The sequence below is a fragment of the Marmota marmota genome, unplaced genomic scaffold (assembly GCF_001458135.2).
Source record: "Marmota marmota marmota unplaced genomic scaffold, marMar, whole genome shotgun sequence".
Taxonomy (NCBI): domain Eukaryota; kingdom Metazoa; phylum Chordata; class Mammalia; order Rodentia; family Sciuridae; genus Marmota; species Marmota marmota.
In genome coordinates this window covers 21,495,032-21,512,745 of record NW_025999869.1, presented here as the reverse complement: position 1 = coordinate 21,512,745, position 17,714 = coordinate 21,495,032, and the positions used below count along the sequence as shown (strand labels likewise).

The window sequence follows — 17,714 nt, the reverse complement described above, 5'->3', positions numbered from 1 at the left end:
TGACTCACCTGCTCCCAATCCAGAGCCTTGGCCACCTGTAGCTCCCCCTTTTGGGGATGGACAGTGAAGTGCCCGAGCTGGTTCCCTCCTACCAGGCTATAAGTAATGGCACTATTTAGGGGTCCGTCCTCATCAGTTGCTGAGACCTGCAGTTGGGGAGGTGATGGTGAGAGGAGGTACAACAGGAATCAGAAAGGAATCTTGGCCCCAGGAGCAGAGCAGAGACAGATAGGTCCCTACCAGAATGACTGCCATTCAGCTGGCAGTCTCTACCCCATAGTGATCCCTGCCAAAGGACTCTATCATGGATTTCAGCATGTGTTCATTTGTTTATTCATCCCCTCATGGTGACAGGGTGTCAGGGCCTGTCCTAGGAAGCTGGGAGGTAGGGAATGTGTCAAAATGAAGATACCCACAGAAAATGTCTAATTTTTATGGGTGATTCTAATTTGGGGTAAAGTCTGATCAATCTCATGAGAGCACGGAGCACCATGATCCTTTCCACCTGGGAGATGAGAAAGGGATTCATGAAGGCTTGGAGGATGCGGAGGGCTTCTGGGAATGGAGAGAGCGACTTAGAGGAAACACTGTGAGCCCAGAGGCATGACTGTGCAGGAGATCTTGGGGAAAGGTCCATCTTCCTGTGCGGCTGGAGGGCAGGGTGCATGCTGGGAGTGGCAGGAGAGAAGGCTGGAAGGCAGAGTGCAGAGAGCTCATAGAGAACTTACGAATTTATGGAGTTTGGTTCCACTCCAAGGAAGAAGGGAGCAACTTCATATTTAAATGCAAAGAAATAGTATCTAATGTCCCCTCAGTTCCTGCACTCTCTCCACACATAGTAGCATTCCACGTCACTAACTGTGACCTGACCCTTCCCAGGCTTTGGAATCTCTGGTAGATCTCTGGGGTCTATCTCTTCTGACTGCTTCCCTATCAAAAAGCTTGCTTATTCCATGCCCACTTTTATCAGAATTTCATTTTATCAAATAGCTCTCATTATCTGTCATAAGAGACGGTACAGTCCCAGTTAAGTCTATGTTGTGTTAATTTGATTGGCCAATCCACGCTCGACAACGACTGGGAAGAGAATGAGATAAGAACCCACTGGAGTCCACGCCCCACCACAAGCAACTTACTGTGAGGATGACGTCACCCACGATGGCATTTTCTAAGACCCTCGTGACATACAGGTCCTGAGGGAATCTGGGATGATATTCATTGACATCGGTGATGTTGACCACAATTGTGGTCACATCACTGAGGGAGGACGAACCCCTCCGGCTGCACTCAATGGACAGGAAGTACTTGGGATTTGTCTCAAAGTCGAGGCTCCCATTGACATACAGGAATCCTGAGGAAACAAGAGGCCACAGGAGTGAGGAAACTGGGGGACCACAGAAGCAGTGGGCTGAGGGGTCTTGAGCTCAAACCCAGAAGAGGAGCTTGACAAGGCTGAGATGAATCCCCTCCATCTCCCTCTTCATGTCCCTGTGTGTTGTCCCCTCTCCTTTGCCTTCTCCCCCCCCCATCTCTCCTTTTCCTCTCATTCTAAGGGCTGAGTTTCCTTCATTTATTTCTGTAATATTTCATTAAACCTCATTTAAATCTGTGATGCCAAATTAGTCTCATTTGTATCCATAACAGAGGCTTCTGGCTGACAACACCTGAACTTGCTGTCCGTCTTAGCATCCAAAGAGCCAACCAGCCCTTATGTGCCAGCAGCACTATGGGAAGAGCTCGGCCTGTCCAACAGTGTCCAACTGAACCTGATCAAACCCTTTGATCCAAATGGCATTCTTAGGAAATAAAGACCTAGAGAGAGGTGTATGGCACTGTATGCAGCCAGCCAATTGAGATATGAAAAATTCTGCTGGACACCTGACTCAAATATTTCGTTAATAAATGGCATGAGGATATAAATAGGAAGAAGAAAATGTTAGCAATTAAAAGAGATTTAAGACACTGTATATCAACCAAATGCAACATGTGGTCACTTTGGGGGTGCTGAAAAGCCATCTTCAAAAGCACCTTTGTGAGATAATCTGAAATTATTGGCTGGGTATTTGATGATATTAACGAATGATTATCTTTTAGGTAAGGTATTATGGTTTTGTTATTAAAAGAGTCTACTATCTAGAGATACCCACTAAAGTATTTATAAATGAAATCATACAGTGTCTGGGATTTGCTTTGAAATAGCTTATCAGGTGCCAAAATACAGCTAAATAGGAAGAATTGGCTGTAGTATTCTATAGCATAATAGGGTAAGCAGAGTTTACAGCAGCGTAGGATATATTTCAAAATAACTAGAAGAGTCCAAAGGTGCCCAACACATAGAAATGAAAAGTGTTGGAGAGGATGGAAATGCTAATCACTCCAATTTGGTCATTACACATTTTAATTACTGTACTTCTATCCAAAAATAATGCAAAAAAACTAGCTAGTATGCTCCATTCTGGTGAGTTGGAGGACTCTGCATGGTGCAGCTGACCTGGGCAGCATGAGGACCTTCCACAAGTTTCTGTGAGTCTGACTTAGGCTCCATGGTCGGAAAGAAAGAAGACAAATGTCCTAACTCTTTCCCTCTCCAGGATAATGAGGGGAAATGGAGGGGTGTCAGGGTGTTTGGAGAGAGTATGAGGGTGACTCTAGGAGGAGGACACTTCTCTTAAAAACCACTTAAACACCAGATTCCAGCAAGTGCTTGGTGCCTCTGTCCCCAAGGAGGGAGGCCCTCTGGGGCTGACCAGAGACCAGGAAGCCACCAACTGTGGGAGGAGACTGGCTCATTGCGGGTCCTGGACCCGGAGCCCTGGGTGGAGACTGGGGAAATACGAAGGCTCCCACATAAGCTGACCCCACGGTGGAAGAAGGGACCAGCACCCAGAGAGAGGGAGAGCAGAGAAAAGCTCAAAGGAGCTCTGCCTTGGGCAGAGACTGTGTGGGGCAGATACACTCTGTACGTGGAGACTCCAATGTTCCCCAAGAACAGGTGGGTCTGGCTCGGGCACCGTCTCACCTGTGCGAGCGTCCAGGCGGAACCTCCCCCGCTCGTTCCCGCCGACGATGCGGTAGCCGGTCTTCTCCGCACCCGGGCGAGTGAGGGTGGCCAGCTGCAGCACCTCCGTGCCATCCGGCGCGTCCTCGCGCACCTGCACGCTGTACTCAGTGTTGAGAAACACGGGCAGGTAGTCCTCGAGGCCCACCACGGAGACCGAGACGGTGCCCAGCGTGGAGAGTGGGATCGGGGATCCCAGGTCCGAGGCACGGACTGTGAGCTCCAGCGCTGTCTGGGGCCCGGCCTCCAGGGGCTTCTCCAGCCGAATCACTCCCGTGGTGGCATCAATAGAAAACTGACCTTCCGCAGAATCCGTCAGAGAGTAGACCACCTGGGCATTGGCTCCTGCCGGGGAGACCAAGGGCAAGATCGATTTTGAGGCCACTCTTCTGGTTTAGTTTACAGCTGAACTTGCAGCCACAGGAGGGTCTAGGGAGAGAGCGTCCCATAAAGGCTGAGACGCTTTGGGTGTGTTCAGAGTGACAACTCTCAAGCCAGTCCTTTTACCTGGGCGGCGGGGGTGTCCAAGGCATTATAGGAAAGTTCTTGGTGGGAGCTTGGGGGTCTAGTCTACAAACCTACTACCTAACTACCTGAAAATGTTATATAGTGTCCAATATCAGCTTATAAATGAAAATTGTGTAAGATAAACCACCCACAGTGAGTCCTTTGGCTGTGTAAAAGTTTAGTACCTTGATTGTGGTGCTGGTTACATGAATGAATACATGAGATGTTACATCAAACTACACACAGGGCACATGCGAATTTGTAACAACAGATCACACTATTATGTATAAATATAATGCACCAATAAACAACCCACATATACAAACACATATACATATATACACACAAATAAGTGCATATAAAGCCTAGTAAAACCAGGATATGGCTTGTGTACAATGAAATTCACCATTCTGTATAAATCACAGGTGCCAATAAAAAAATTTAAAAAAGAATACAGCTTGTAGTCTAGTTAGGAGTCATGTACCAATGACAAGCTTCCGGTTTTGATGATACTTACTACAGCCATGTAAGATGTTGTTCCTGGGGAAGCTGAGTGAAGAGAGCTCTCTCAGTACTATTTTTGCAAGTTCCTATGAGTTTATAATTATGTTGAAATAAAAAGTTAAGAAAACAAACACACCCCCCCAAAAAAAATGTTACTCCTGCTTTGGCTCAGATTCTGTTTTGTTCTTTGGTTATGAACAGCTGTTGGACTTGGCTTACACAGGGCCCATAGTGAAAGAAAAATACAAACATTTAATACTCAGCCCTCAGGTCCTTGCACTCACAGATGAATGCAGGCCCTGAGCCTAAGGGGCTCACATTTCACACCCATGCATGGACACACACCCCTGTGGTGGAAGTGTGGCGGGGACTGCCTATGAAAAGAGTTGATTCACATCCACCAGATACACACACCAGATAGCTTCCCACTTTAGGCATTTTGATGGAGACACTATCATTTTTCAAGAGAAAGGGAGATGCTGGTCAGGTCACATCTGGAATATTTGGGTAGAATTTAAGGGCTAGAAGAATCATTTTAAAGTGTCAATGGTAAACTGGTTCAAGGCCAGAGAAGGAAAGTGGGATTGCAACCCTATGATTGAAGGCATAGGGCCCTTCCACCCAGAGAGAGGGGCTTGAAGCTAGAGCAAGTAGTGGGTGTATCCTAGTGTCAGAAGGGCCATCATGGAAAAGGGGCCTAGGGAATCTGTGTGACTGTAGAGGATTGGAACCAGGATTAACAGGGTCAGCTCCAAAGAGTGGAACTTGATAATTGTCTGAGGAACAATGGGAGTAAGGGATTGTCTAGGAAGTGGGAGCTTTCTGTCCCTGGACATGTTCCATATGCAAGCAGAGGCCAACTGAGCACTTCCAGGGCCTTGTAGCCATTAGACGAAGAGGTGGGTGAAGTGGATCACTCCAGCTCTCCAGATCTGTCCCATTGAATCCAGCTCTGCAGCTCTAACAAGTCTGTCCATTTGCACCTCTTATCCCAACGCACACATGCATACACATGGGTTTCCCAGATCCAGCTGGGGCTGACTGTTTGCCCTCCCTAGAGCCCTGTATCCCTCCAAAACTCTCAGCTCCTTCTGCCAAGCTAAAGCCCAATCCCTCTAGGAAATTTCAAATTTACTCTGCTGGTGTCAAACAAGGCAGATTATTTTGATCCCACTTTTATTATTATTATCATCATCATATGTTGATCTGGCTACTTTGACCCCAAGGGCATTTTCTAGCCTACTTGAGTTATAAAATTTGACTCAGGACAATTGAGCCACAATAGAACATTTCATGATGGCAGAAGCTATAATTGGCACAATCTGGGACGGATACTCATTGATGAATTCGATTTGTTTTGTGCTGTGGTTTAAGTGTGCCCCCCAAGAGTTCAACTTAATCCCCAAATTCACATGTTAGTGGTATTTGGAGGTGAGGTCTTTGGGAGGTCATTGAAATTAGATGAAGGCCATGAGGGTGGGGTCCCCATGATGATATTAGCGGTTTTCTAGAAAGAAAATTAGATACTTGAGCCACTTGCTTGCTCCAACTCATAACGTGATGCCCTCCACTGTGTTATGATACAGCATGAGACCAGATGCCAGATGCCAAGCAGAATCCAGGGCCATGTTCTTGGGCTATCCAGCTCCAGTACTGTGAGTCAAATAACCTTCTTTTCTCTATCAATCAACCAGTCTGTGGTATTTAGTTATAGTAACAGAAAAGAGACTAAGACACCTTCTAAATTTTTAAAAGGAAAAGAATCAACCCAATGAAAATACTGTCATTGAAATTAGAATGTAAAATATCAAAAATATCTCAACTTCTTGTACAGAAATGGATCGAGGAATTCAGTAGATTTAATGTAGTTAGTGCCCCAAATTCCTTTCTTTTGTCAAATTAATTTGAGTTGAATAATTCTGATTGGTATGTTTCTTTTTAAAAAAATATGAAACAAATCTTTTCATTTTTCAAATGTCTTAACAATTTTACATGTAATTCAACCTTTAAGATAAACACAAAATGTCCCAGTTTGTAATTTAAAAAAAAAACAACAACAAAACAACAACAACAAAAAACCCTCAAGCACCCTCTCTGTGTACAGCACTATTCTAGGTGCAATAAAAGAAAATCTTAACCTTTGGAACAAGATTTCATCTTTTCTAGAGAGTAAAAATACAAAAAAAAAAATGGCCCTTACTTCCCACTAATCTGCCCCAAACCCCAAATAAGAAAGAACTCCTTTTCACTAAAACATTTTAAAATAAACCATTTTCCATGCAAAGCCAGTTGATTGGTATATTTCTGATTGAGTGTTTATATTCAAAATGCTTTGGGGCAAAAAGCAAACAAAAAGTTCTTGAAGCTGAATGGCAGTATTGAAAGTTCTCCAGGTCTAATATCAGGGGAGAAGCACTGAGACTGAAATGCCTCGTACCTGCCTTGAAACATGGCTAAAATCATTTGTCAGACAGCACTTGGTGTTGTACACAGAGAGGATGCTTGAGTTGTTGTTGCTGTTGTTGTTTTTTAATTAACAAACTGGGAAATTTGTGCTTATCTTCAAAGTTGAGTTACATTGACTTACATGTAAAATTGTTTTAAGACACTTGAAAAATAAGTGGATTTGTTTCATATTTTTTAGAAAAGAAACATACCCATCAGAATGCAGTGGTACCCCAACATTTCCTACCTGTAGGCATGCAGAGATGCAACAAGTGGATACAGTCCTCACCAGTCCCAGAAAGACACAGAGAGAGCCAATGGCAGATTTAAAGGCGGAACAGTAGAAGTGGCTTCCGCTCCTTCTCAGACTCACCTTGGTCAGGGTCCCGGGCAAATACCACAGCCACGGGGGTCTTAACTGTGGTGTTGTCGAAGACAGCCACAGCACAGTGGCTGGGGAAGAATCGTGGCGCATTGTCATTCACATCCTCCACGTGGAGGGTGACGTCCGCCTGGCACGATCGACCACCTCCATCTGTTGCCTTGGCAACAAGGTTGTACACATCCTTCTTCTCACGGTCCAGGGCTGTGAATGTGGTCAGCTCCCCTGGCCAGAGAAATGACAGAAATTGAGTTTTCTCTGGGTGTGTGCTCTCTAGATATCCATAGGAGACAATCCCAGTCACGGAGTTTATCGCAGTGAAAAGGTGTCAGTACGGTGTATGTGCAGAGGAAAGAAGCCCAGCCTATACCCCCAACACCCACCTGCTTCCTACTGCTCCCAATCACACTCCACCACTATCATCACTGAGATCTCAGTCTCCAACCCTGAGAGCTCAGTTTCCTTTTCATGCCTAAAGGTGGTAATTGTTAGTGTACCATTGCATTCTGACTGGTGTGTTTCTTTTCTAAAAAATATGAATCAAATCCATTCATTTTTCAAGTGTCTTTCAAATAGGGGCTGGTTAAGTATATTATGTTGGCCATACAGTAACCTGCTGTATAATCTGAAATGAATTATGATAGAGCTTTATGTTCTGGCTTTGATAACATCTGCAAAATAAATTGCTGAGTGAAGAAAATCAAGTTAGAAAAAGAGAATTCTATTTTTGTGAAAGAATTACACAGAGATTTTAGAGATGCGTGGGAAAGCAGTGTGGTAGAACAGCCACCAGAGTCCCTGTCTTTGGGGCAGGGGCTATCATCTGCAATTTCCAGTTTCTGCATAACACACATCTACGCCGTTTGAATTTTGTACCATGAGCACGTATTATTTCCATATTCTGAAAAACCGCCCAGTTTGTTTTTCTTCCAAGTCCTCACTGTTCATCCTGCAGCTGAACAAACAGAAGCCAGGGGAGATTAGGAAACCTGCCTGAGTCACTCAGCACGCCTGTGCTGGGGTCAAGAAGGATGACTTTGTCTCCCATCTACCTGGAGAGCTTCCTGGGACACCACTCTCACTGGCCACCTCCCTGCTCAAGAATTTCCAAGTTCATGCTTTGAGCTATTGAATTCAAGCCAAGTGTGGGCAGCTGGCCCTTGTGACCTTGATCTTGCTTGCTACCCACCCCCAACTGCTCCCTACAGCAGCAGGACAGGAATCCACCTGGGGAACTACTCTTGCAGAGGAAGCACAACCTACCCCATATCACCTAGATCCCGCAGCCCAGCCTCTCCCGGCTATTCATGGGCTCTCTGTTTCCCTCTCTCCGCTTTATCCCCTACCTAGTCATGATGACCGAGGCAACCACATCCACTGTGCTCCTCTTAAGCCCGGATCTGGGCTAGCCTTCCATGTGCTTTATTGCTTGTGATCCTTACAAAGTCCTATTAGCTATTATCCCCCATTTGAGAATTTTAGAGAATTTATAAATGGCCCTTCTCTGCCATTCTCTGGCCTCTGGAATAACTACTATATGTCCTCAAGTCTCACATACAATGGCATTTCCTCAAAGAAGTTTTGCTTACCCCTTCTCCCCAAACTAATTTAATTTCTCTTGGCAAATAAACACCCCATGTTTCTTCTTAACACATTTCAAACCTCTGATCTAATGAGTGCCTTTCCTATTAGATGACAATGACCTGGATCTTATCTTATCAGTCCATTGATTATGTCTCCAGCATCTAGTGCAATGCTTGGCACATGTACCAATATGTATGTTTGCTCATGTCTGCTGACAGATGTATAGATGGGTTAGTGAATTCCTGCTCCTTCTCCAAAGAGCCTTCCATGGCACTGGGCACTTGGTATTCAGTAAATAAGTTCTGATCTTGATCCTGCAACTCAGGAAACCCACCTGTATGAGGATCCAGCTTGAATTCATGTGCCCCAGGTCCATGCAGAGAATACGTGATCTGAGCATTGGTGTCGGTGTCCAAGTCTGTAGCCGAAACTTTCAAAATGAAGTGTCCTGGAGATACATCTTCACGAACGTTGCCAGTATAGAGAAGCTGGAGAGGAAAAGAAAAAGAGCAAGAGTGTGGAAGCTATACTTAGAGCAAAAATGATAGAGACGGAGGCCAGAGACAGAGAGAAAGAGAGAGGGGGAGGAGAACAGAGGGAAGGAGAAACATAAGGAAAATGGAGACTAAAAACTAGAAGAAAGATGACAAGACAACAAATCAGAAAAGAGGGGATGAAGAAGAAGTTCCACCCAAAAGCCCACATGCAGGGCTAGAGGGCCTGCTGCAGCCTACCTGACAAGGAGCCCGGGGAGGCTTCTGGGTGAGATGGGCTTGACACCAGGGGTCTCAGCCACTCCGGGCCAATCCCCCACCTCTGTGAAGAGGCTAGACGGTCAGGCTCACCTCCCTACCTACGTTCCCAGGATGGACCCTGTCCTTTGATCTGGTCTGCACCCCAGTGGCCCTCCACTGCAGGCACCATTTATAGCAAGCTGGAGGTGCGGCGCAAGGGAAAAGCTGGAGTCCCTGAGAGCTCAGTTTCCTTTCAGTGCCTGGCCATCCTGGTTCCTACTCCTGCAGGGAATAGCAGGGGATGGAGACCAGTCATGCTCTGGATGGAAGCTCCATGCCCAGGTGGGCTGTGTGGAGATGGTCCTCCACACCTTCTTAGCCTGACTCTAATGAAGCTGTGGTCCATTCCTGAGAAGACCACGGTGAGCCTGGCCCCAGCCTCTCCCAGCATGGAGATGATGGAGGTTTTAAGGATGGCTGAGGGAAAAGGGGACAAAAATAGACACCTTTCTCCCCAGGAAAGCTGCCCTTATAAGACCACCCAAAATGTGGTCATCTGGGATTCTGAAAAGGTATTTTCAATGCTTACGGACAATCCAGGCTCTTTTTTTTTCCTACTATGCTTTCATATGACTAGAGTATAGAAAAGCAGAAGAAAAAAATGAGAGGGTATATGTATTTGCATGTGTTGCAAAGTAAGTGCTCATGTGGAGGTATGTGTGTGCAAATAAGTGGATGTAAATATGCAAATATAGGTGCAAGTATGCTTGTGTGAATTGTATCTATGTATATGTGGGTGGGCATATGCGTGATTGTGGTAGCTATGTAGTGCATGCTTATGCGTAGTTGTGTATATCTGTACTGATAGTTTTCTGTGTATATAGGACTGCAGATGATCCTTTGTGTAGATGTATATTCCTATGTATAGCATGTATTTATGTACATATAATGAATGGCTGGATTTTAGGTAAATAGAGATTGTGCTAATTTGAGACATTATAAAATTAAAATGCCAACAGCTTATCTGCAACCTTTAAGGTATTGCAGATCCCCTTGGTCAAAAGTTACTTCTTGTGTTCAAAACTATATTTAAAAGAAATTTAACTATATTTAAAACTATATTTGTGACTGTCAGCTTAGCCCTCTAAAAACACATTTCTGCTCCTGCTAAACACACGCATGCACACTCCTTCACACAGGTTTGTCTCAACATCTGTTCCCATGGGGAATTTAGGACTAAAGTACATAGGTCCTTAAGAAAGTATCCCTTATCCCAGTAACTGTCGTGCCTGCCTGTTTGTGTATGTGGGTAACCTGAAGGGAGTGTCTGCATTGGGCTATATTACCCAAGCAGGTGCAGGGATATGTGGGCTAAGAGGAGGTGTGTTCCTGGGGAGGCCCCTGGATGTATTTCACAATAATGAACCATGTTAACAGCTGAGCAGGGGAGAGGGTTTGCACAGTGAGCATGGCCGACTGTTTGAAGAATGTGCGTTACTTTGCTTCTAGATAAGTTTCGCAGAAAAGTGGACCTTTATAGAGAGTATAGGAAGAGAGATGTAGATGGTGATTCCTGAAGAGCTTGCTATAATCCCTAAGAAGGCTAAGGAATTGCCTAGAAGGGTCCCTGCACCAGGGAACTAGACCGAGGCCCACTGGGGAGAACAAGTGCAGATGAGGTCAACCATGGCCAGTCTCAGAGATGCATCGTAGATCATCCTCCTTTCTCCTGCCCTCCCTCTCTCTACCTTCCTTGCCTCCACTTCCCACTCCACCCTCAACAAGCCCTCACCTGTGAGCACTGCGGGCTGTTATCATTCATGTCCAGGACAAAGATCTCCACAGGGACAGAAGCCTGGAACTTGCCATCTGACGCTGTGATTCTGAGCAAGTACTTGGCCATGTGCTCACGGTCCAGGGTCTTCCTTGAGTAGATCCTCCATTCATCCCCAACTTGGCTGATGCCAAATTGGCCCAGGGGATCTCCCTCTAAAAGCATGGGACACAGCTTTCAGAAGCAGCAGGAATGAATCAGGCTACGTGTCACAGGTGGCTGCCCGACTGCCCCTTCTTTTAGGGTTGCTGAGAAAGGCAAAAATGTCTTTTCTCCCTTAACTAGGGACCTACAATTCACACTGAGTCAGATTTTAGTATTACGAAGCTTCTTCTGACTTCAAACACCTCCTGTTAAATAAAATTATCACTGCAAGAAGCACAGGTTCAAAATATGTGGCTGGCAGGAGCAGGCTTCTTACTTTCTGTGGCCTGGAAGGCATCAGTGGAAGTTAAAGGGAAGCAAATTTCTAATCTATATAAGAAATGTCTATCTATAGCTATTCACTAGCAAATGGGTGGAAAGTAATCAATGACACTAAACTCTCTGAGTTTTTTTTTAAATTTTTTTTTGTAGTTGTAGATGGACATCATGCCTTTATTTTATTTTTTTACTTTTATGTGGTGCTGAGGATGGAACCCAGTGCCTCATACGTGCAAGACAAGAACTCTGCCACCGAGCCACAGACCCAGCCCCTCTGAGATTTTATTATACAACTAATGACAGGTCCCTAGCCTTGCTTGTAAGATGTCATTCCTGACAAGGAAATCACTGATAAGGGTATGGGAAGATGGACTCTCACTCTAAGATCCTAAAATTCCAGAGTTCCAAGGTTCAGCTGCTTCAAGAGTTGACTATTCATTGACATTTACTATTCTCTTATTCAATGATTTTAAGACTCTTGCATTTTTAAGTGCCTGATGTTATAAGATGATAGATTTTATTTTTCTAAGCTACTTCAAACAGCTCACATTCTGTCTGTCTCCAGGAGTCTATGGCTCTTGGTTGGAAGTTGAGACTCATTAACTCACCAGAGCATAGCTGAAAGAGCAAAAAGATCCATGTTTATGGGAATGGATGACATGGCACTGGGGCTTGGAAGAAAAGGATATTCTGAGTGAAGAAACTCTCACGGTCACTGTTTGGTTTTGTCTTTGTATAGAAAATGGGATAATTCAGTTTACAATAGGTATCCACTGAAGAAAGCAGTTTTTAGGCTGGTTTGAAGTTTTCATTCCGGCCCTAACACAAACTCAGAGTAGGACCTTGGTTGAGCATCTCCGTCTACCCAGGTCTTGGTTTCCCCATCTGTGAAATGAGGGGGCAGGGCTGGCTCACATCTGAGAAGTGCTGTATGTCACTCTAAGACATAAGTCCTAAAACTGACTAAGAAGAATTTTCTGTAATCCACAACTTGTCCTCCATAAAAACAGTCACCTAGAAGAATTTTCATGGATCACACAACTACTGTTGGGGCTCCCACTATCCCCTGGAAGATATCTGACAGTAGTTAAAATATGAGCCTTCTATTCCATTTGTGTCACCTAAAATAAAGTACTTTCTAATTTATAGAGGACTCTCTGAGCTGTCCCCAGTTAGGTCTTCCCAGCATCCCTGTGAGATGAATGAGAACAGACACACCAAGTCCTAGGGGGCTGAGTGATTGGCCCCAGGTTACACTGCTAAAAATGGCGGAGCCCAAACTTAAATCTAGATCTTGGGCACCTCTGGCTGAACTTTTTTCAATGAATCCCAGTACCTCCAGTCGGTGGCGGGTGTCCTTACCTGTGATGTAGCAGGTGACCTGTCTGTTCTGTTCAGAGATGTCAGCATCCAGGGTCTTCAGAGTGACCACAAGCTCACCAGGTTCACTATTCTCAACCACAGATCCTCTGTAGTCTTCAGAAGCAAATCGAGGAGCATTGTCATTCTCATCTGTAATGGAGACCTCCACCAGGGCCTGAGAGGACAGCTGGATGGTCTGTCCATGGTCATAGGCCACCACATAGAAGTGGTAGTTCTGGCGGGTCTCACAGTCAAGTTCCTGGAGGGTGGTGATCCAGCCGCTCTCACTGTCAATGGAAAAGAGCTCATGGATGTTGCTGCCAGGCTCCATGGACAACCTGTAGCTCACCTGGCCATCACTCCCTGTATCTTGGTCATTCGCAGTCACTTGAATGACTGTGGTACCCCCCGGCATATTCTCGGTAAGGAAAGCCTTATATGGATCAGCCTCAAATATAGGCCTGTTGTCATTGACATCTTTCACTTGGATGTTGACGGAGACTAAGGACACCAAATCAGTATCCTCATGGGGGCAATGTGCCATCAGATCAATCTGGTACCATTTGGTGGACTCATGATCCATGGGCTTCCTCACTTTTAGGACCCCTGTGTCTCGGTCCAGAGAAAAGACACCATCCTTATTGCTCTCTGGTGTGGTGCCCTGCACCAGACTGTAGATGACTGGATCTTGAGCTGCCACTGCTTTAACAACCCCAATTTCAGACCCTTCTGGAAGATCTTCAGAAGCCGAGAAAGTATACAGAGGCTCAGAAAATTTGGGCAAGGACACTTCATTAGGAACAACCTGAAGTCGTACTGGCACCAGAGAGCCCCAGTGAGGGGGACCCCCATCTTGGGCTTTGATTTTGAAGTCAACAGCCCTGTTTTCCAGCCCCACCAGGCTCTCTTTCACCTTGACCACACCAGTGGTTGCATTGACTTCAATGATGTTTTCATCCAGGTCCTCTATAGAGTCCACTGAGTAGGTGACATCTGCATTCCGACCTTCGTCTGCATCGTAAGCCAGCACCTGGATAACGGGGGAGTCTTTACTGACGTTAGATGGGATGGACAGGGTGTACCCGGATGCTTTGAACTGTGGAGGGTTGTCATTTTCATCTGTGAGGATGATCTTCACAGTGCAGAAGGCCACTCTTCCTCCTCCATCGCGGGCCATCACCTTAATAGCGATGACTCTTTCTGTTGAATTTTCACGATCCAGTTTCTGCAGAGTGGTGATCTGGCCACTGGGGTTTATGGAGAACTTTTCATCCGCTAGTTTATTAATGATAGTGTAGTCTACGGTGCCATAGGGACCACTGTCTTTGTCTATGGCTAATAACTCAATCACCTTGGTTCCCACCCTTGCATTCTCGGCTAACTCTGCCTCATAAACATGCTGCTGGAATTCTGGGCTGAACTTGTTGGCATTTGTAGTGTTTATATACACAGGCACCGTTGCTCGAAAGACCCCGTCAGAAGCACCTACTCTCAAATTGTAAAAAGAGTCCAGGTGCTTTTTGCAAAGATTGAATGTAGAAATGATGCCTGATGAGCTGTTGATGGAGAAGTGCCGGTCCTGATTGCCAGAAAGAATCAGGTACTCCAGATGGGAGGTGTCCTTACTGTCGGGGTCAAGAGCTTGAACTTTAAGAACCAGGTGTCCACAGGTTGCTAACTCACTGACATTGGCTTCATACTGAGGTTGTCTGAACTCTGGGGGGTTGTCATTGATGTCAGACACATTGACAACCACAAGGGTTTCACCAGTGAGTGGAGGGTCTCCTCTATCCATGGCCCTGACCTTCACGTGAAAGTGTTGTCGTGCTTCATAATCCAGTTCTTGAACTGTGAACATCTCCCCCGTGCTCCCGTTGATCTGGAAGAACTTGGAAACATCAGAGCCATCCTCCACGATCTCATAGGAGACATCCCGGTTCTGTCCTGAGTCTTGATCCGAAGCCAAGAGTTGGATCACAGGGGTCTGAGCAGGCAAGCCTTCTGACACTGAAGTGGTATACACCAACTGGGAAAAAGTTGGAGGGTTATCATTGATGTCCTCCACCAGGACTTCCACTGTGGCTTCAGAAAATGACCCCAGGGCTGTGTCTGTGGCCCTGACAGTGAACACATGTCTGCTCTTAGACTCATAGTCCAAAGGTCCTGTCACTGTGAGGACACCTGTCTTAAAATCAGTGGTGAAGAGCATCAAGGGCTCTTCCTCCACAATGTTGTAGATAAGCCTGAGTCCCTCTGGACTCCGGGCTTGGGTGTGGAGAATTGGGGTATACAGTGTGATATTTTCAGGTACTTTGATTTTGTAGTAAGGACTCTGAAATAGTGGGTTGGATTTATTTCTCACAGTGACAAGAACCTCTTCCTCAGTCTGTAGGGATGGGGTTCCTCCATCCTGGGCAATGACTTTGAGGCGATACTTATTTAAAGCTTGATAATCGAAGGGCTTCTTGAGCGAGATGTCTCCAACATAGGGGTCAATTCGGAAATAGGTATAATCTTCTGCAAATGCATATGTGACTTTCCCATTTGCCCCCAAGTCCTCATCAGTGGCAGATACCTGAAAGAGGACATCCCCTGGCTCTGTGCCATCTTGGATGATTGTGTAATAGGGCAGATGCTTAAATTCAGGAGGATTGTCATTGACGTCTTCAACGGAGACTCTGACTAGAGCCTGAGCCACTCGCGGAGGGATCCGATTGTCCCTTACTTCCACTGCCACCTCGTGAGTGTCCTGCTGCTCTCGGTCAAATGCCACTCCTCTTGTTTGCAGCACACCTGCTGACTTAACCATATGAAACAGATCGGTGCCATTCAAGAGAAAGTAGGACAAGGTGTCATTCAAATGATTGCCCTGGACATTGAAAATCACCAGGGACTTTCTGTCCTGCAGGTTCTCCTTCACTCTGGCCCTATAGACATCCTGATCAAACTGTAAACTTTTGTCAAGGACTTGGGTCAAAGAAATTTTTACCAGGGCAGTATCTTGATACAAGCCATCAGAAGCCCTAATGGTGAGCTTCCGAGAGAGCCCCAGGACAGCAGGATTCAGCACAGATATGCGGCCTGTGACGGGATGAATGGCAACGGCTTCATCAGCATTGCCCGTCTTGATGCTATAATTGACTTCTGAATCTTGGTCACTGGCCCTCACCACAAGGAGCTCCATTCCTGGATGGATGGGTTCCACGATCGCCACTTCATATATCTGCTCTGCGAACCTGGGAGGAGAGTCATTCACATCTCTGACATTGATGATGACCCTCGCAGGCCTGGGTGCAAATAAGATGGGGCTCCCTTGGTCATGGACGTAGACGCTGAACTGGAAAGAAGGCATACTCTCGTAATCCATCTCTGATGCAATGGTTAGGGTGCCCATGCTGGGATCGATTCTGAAAAACTTCAAGGCCTCTGGCTCTAAAATTTTATACACCAACAAGGAATTCGCTTCCTTGTCGACGTCAGAGGCATGAATCACGAAGGGGCTGTTGTCTTCATCCATGATCATGCTGTGCAATGGAGCTGCTTCGCTAATTTGGCCCACAAACATTGACTTCAAGAACGTGGGAGCATTGTCATTGTCATCAATTATGTAAGCAAGCACCACGACATCAGTGAATGCACCTGCCATGTTGCTGCCTCGGATTTTCAGCTGGTAAGAGGAGATTTTCTCATGGTCTAACTTCTTCTGGATGGAAATGAGGCCAGAATATGAGTTCATAGAGAAGACGCCATCTTTGTTTCCCTCTCTTAACTCATAGGTAACTTCAGAGGAGCTGGTAGCAGAGACAAGGATGATTGGGGAGCCAATAGGGATAGACTCTGGGATCTCCACAAAGTACTCAGATTTTGAAAAGATGGGTGCACTGCTGTCTGAGGGGTACACATGAATGATCACTGTAGCCAGGTCATGCCAACGTGGGGAGCCTTGATCTTCTGCCTTCACTGTCAAAGTATGCCGGGTGTGATTTGCTCGATCAAGTTTCTGGGCTACGGTAATGATGCCTAGTAGGGTATTGATGTTGAAGAAACCCTCACTGTTACCTGAAATGCAAGACAAAACTAAGTTTACCATATTTTCAAGAGAAATGAAGTAGGGTTCTAGATCAGTAAAGAGACTGTTACAGGGGTTGGGCTATGGCTCAGAGGTAGAGTACTTGCCTCGTATGCATGAGGCCCTGGGTTTGATCCTCAGCACCACATAAAAATAAATGAATAAAATAAAGATATTGTGTCCATCTACAACTAAAAAAATATTAAGAACAAAAAGACTATTGCACAAAACTTACAGCAAAATCCGCATCCTGTGCCACCCTGGATTTAGTGTGATGTAGTGTATAGGGTAAATAATAACTTTATTCAATCCCTAAGGTGGCGCACATAGTAGGAACTTCATAAATGGTGCTTCAGTTATCACTAATTCTCTGAGACACAACTTAATCTACAAACCAAAGTTGTAATAGGTCTTTGAAGCCAAGAAAGGAGACTCACACTTTACAAAGCACACTTCAACACTTCACCCTGAATTTCAGTGGTGCCTTTTGTAGGAAAAGCTTCAATTATATTGTAGAGCACCTTAAACCATTCTTCACACAACTTCTAATACTTATGGCTGAATACCTAAAATGTGAAACTATAAATATGAAGTCAGAACTGATAGGGACTTTAAAAATCACCTTGTCCATTCCCTTTATGGTCTCTAGTAGGAAAGTCCTGGCTAAGGATTGGGTGAGGAGTCGGGTTCAAAGGGATTGGACAGATAACCTGGATCTTGATACTGTTGTACCAGTGACCTCCTACCACATCTTATTTCTTAAACTTCAAGCTTTCTCACATCATCTTTATATTTTTTTAAACATCCAACCA

General features: G+C 45.4%; 1 protein-coding gene across 1 annotated transcript in view; it reads right to left on the bottom strand.

Annotated features, from left to right (window-relative positions):
* The window catches only part of Fat2 (FAT atypical cadherin 2), an 87,333-nt gene that overhangs the window by 28,698 nt on the left and 40,921 nt on the right, over window positions 1-17,714 (bottom strand). Inside the window, exons 10-16 of the mRNA XM_015492706.2 lie at window positions 12,834-16,892; window positions 11,007-11,203; window positions 8,815-8,968; window positions 6,888-7,121; window positions 3,020-3,403; window positions 1,137-1,351; window positions 9-146 (exon numbers count right to left, since the gene is read on the bottom strand). Coding sequence (XP_015348192.1) covers window positions 9-146; window positions 1,137-1,351; window positions 3,020-3,403; window positions 6,888-7,121; window positions 8,815-8,968; window positions 11,007-11,203; window positions 12,834-16,892 — 5,381 coding nt within the window. The remainder of the gene's footprint in view (window positions 1-8; window positions 147-1,136; window positions 1,352-3,019; window positions 3,404-6,887; window positions 7,122-8,814; window positions 8,969-11,006; window positions 11,204-12,833; window positions 16,893-17,714) is intronic.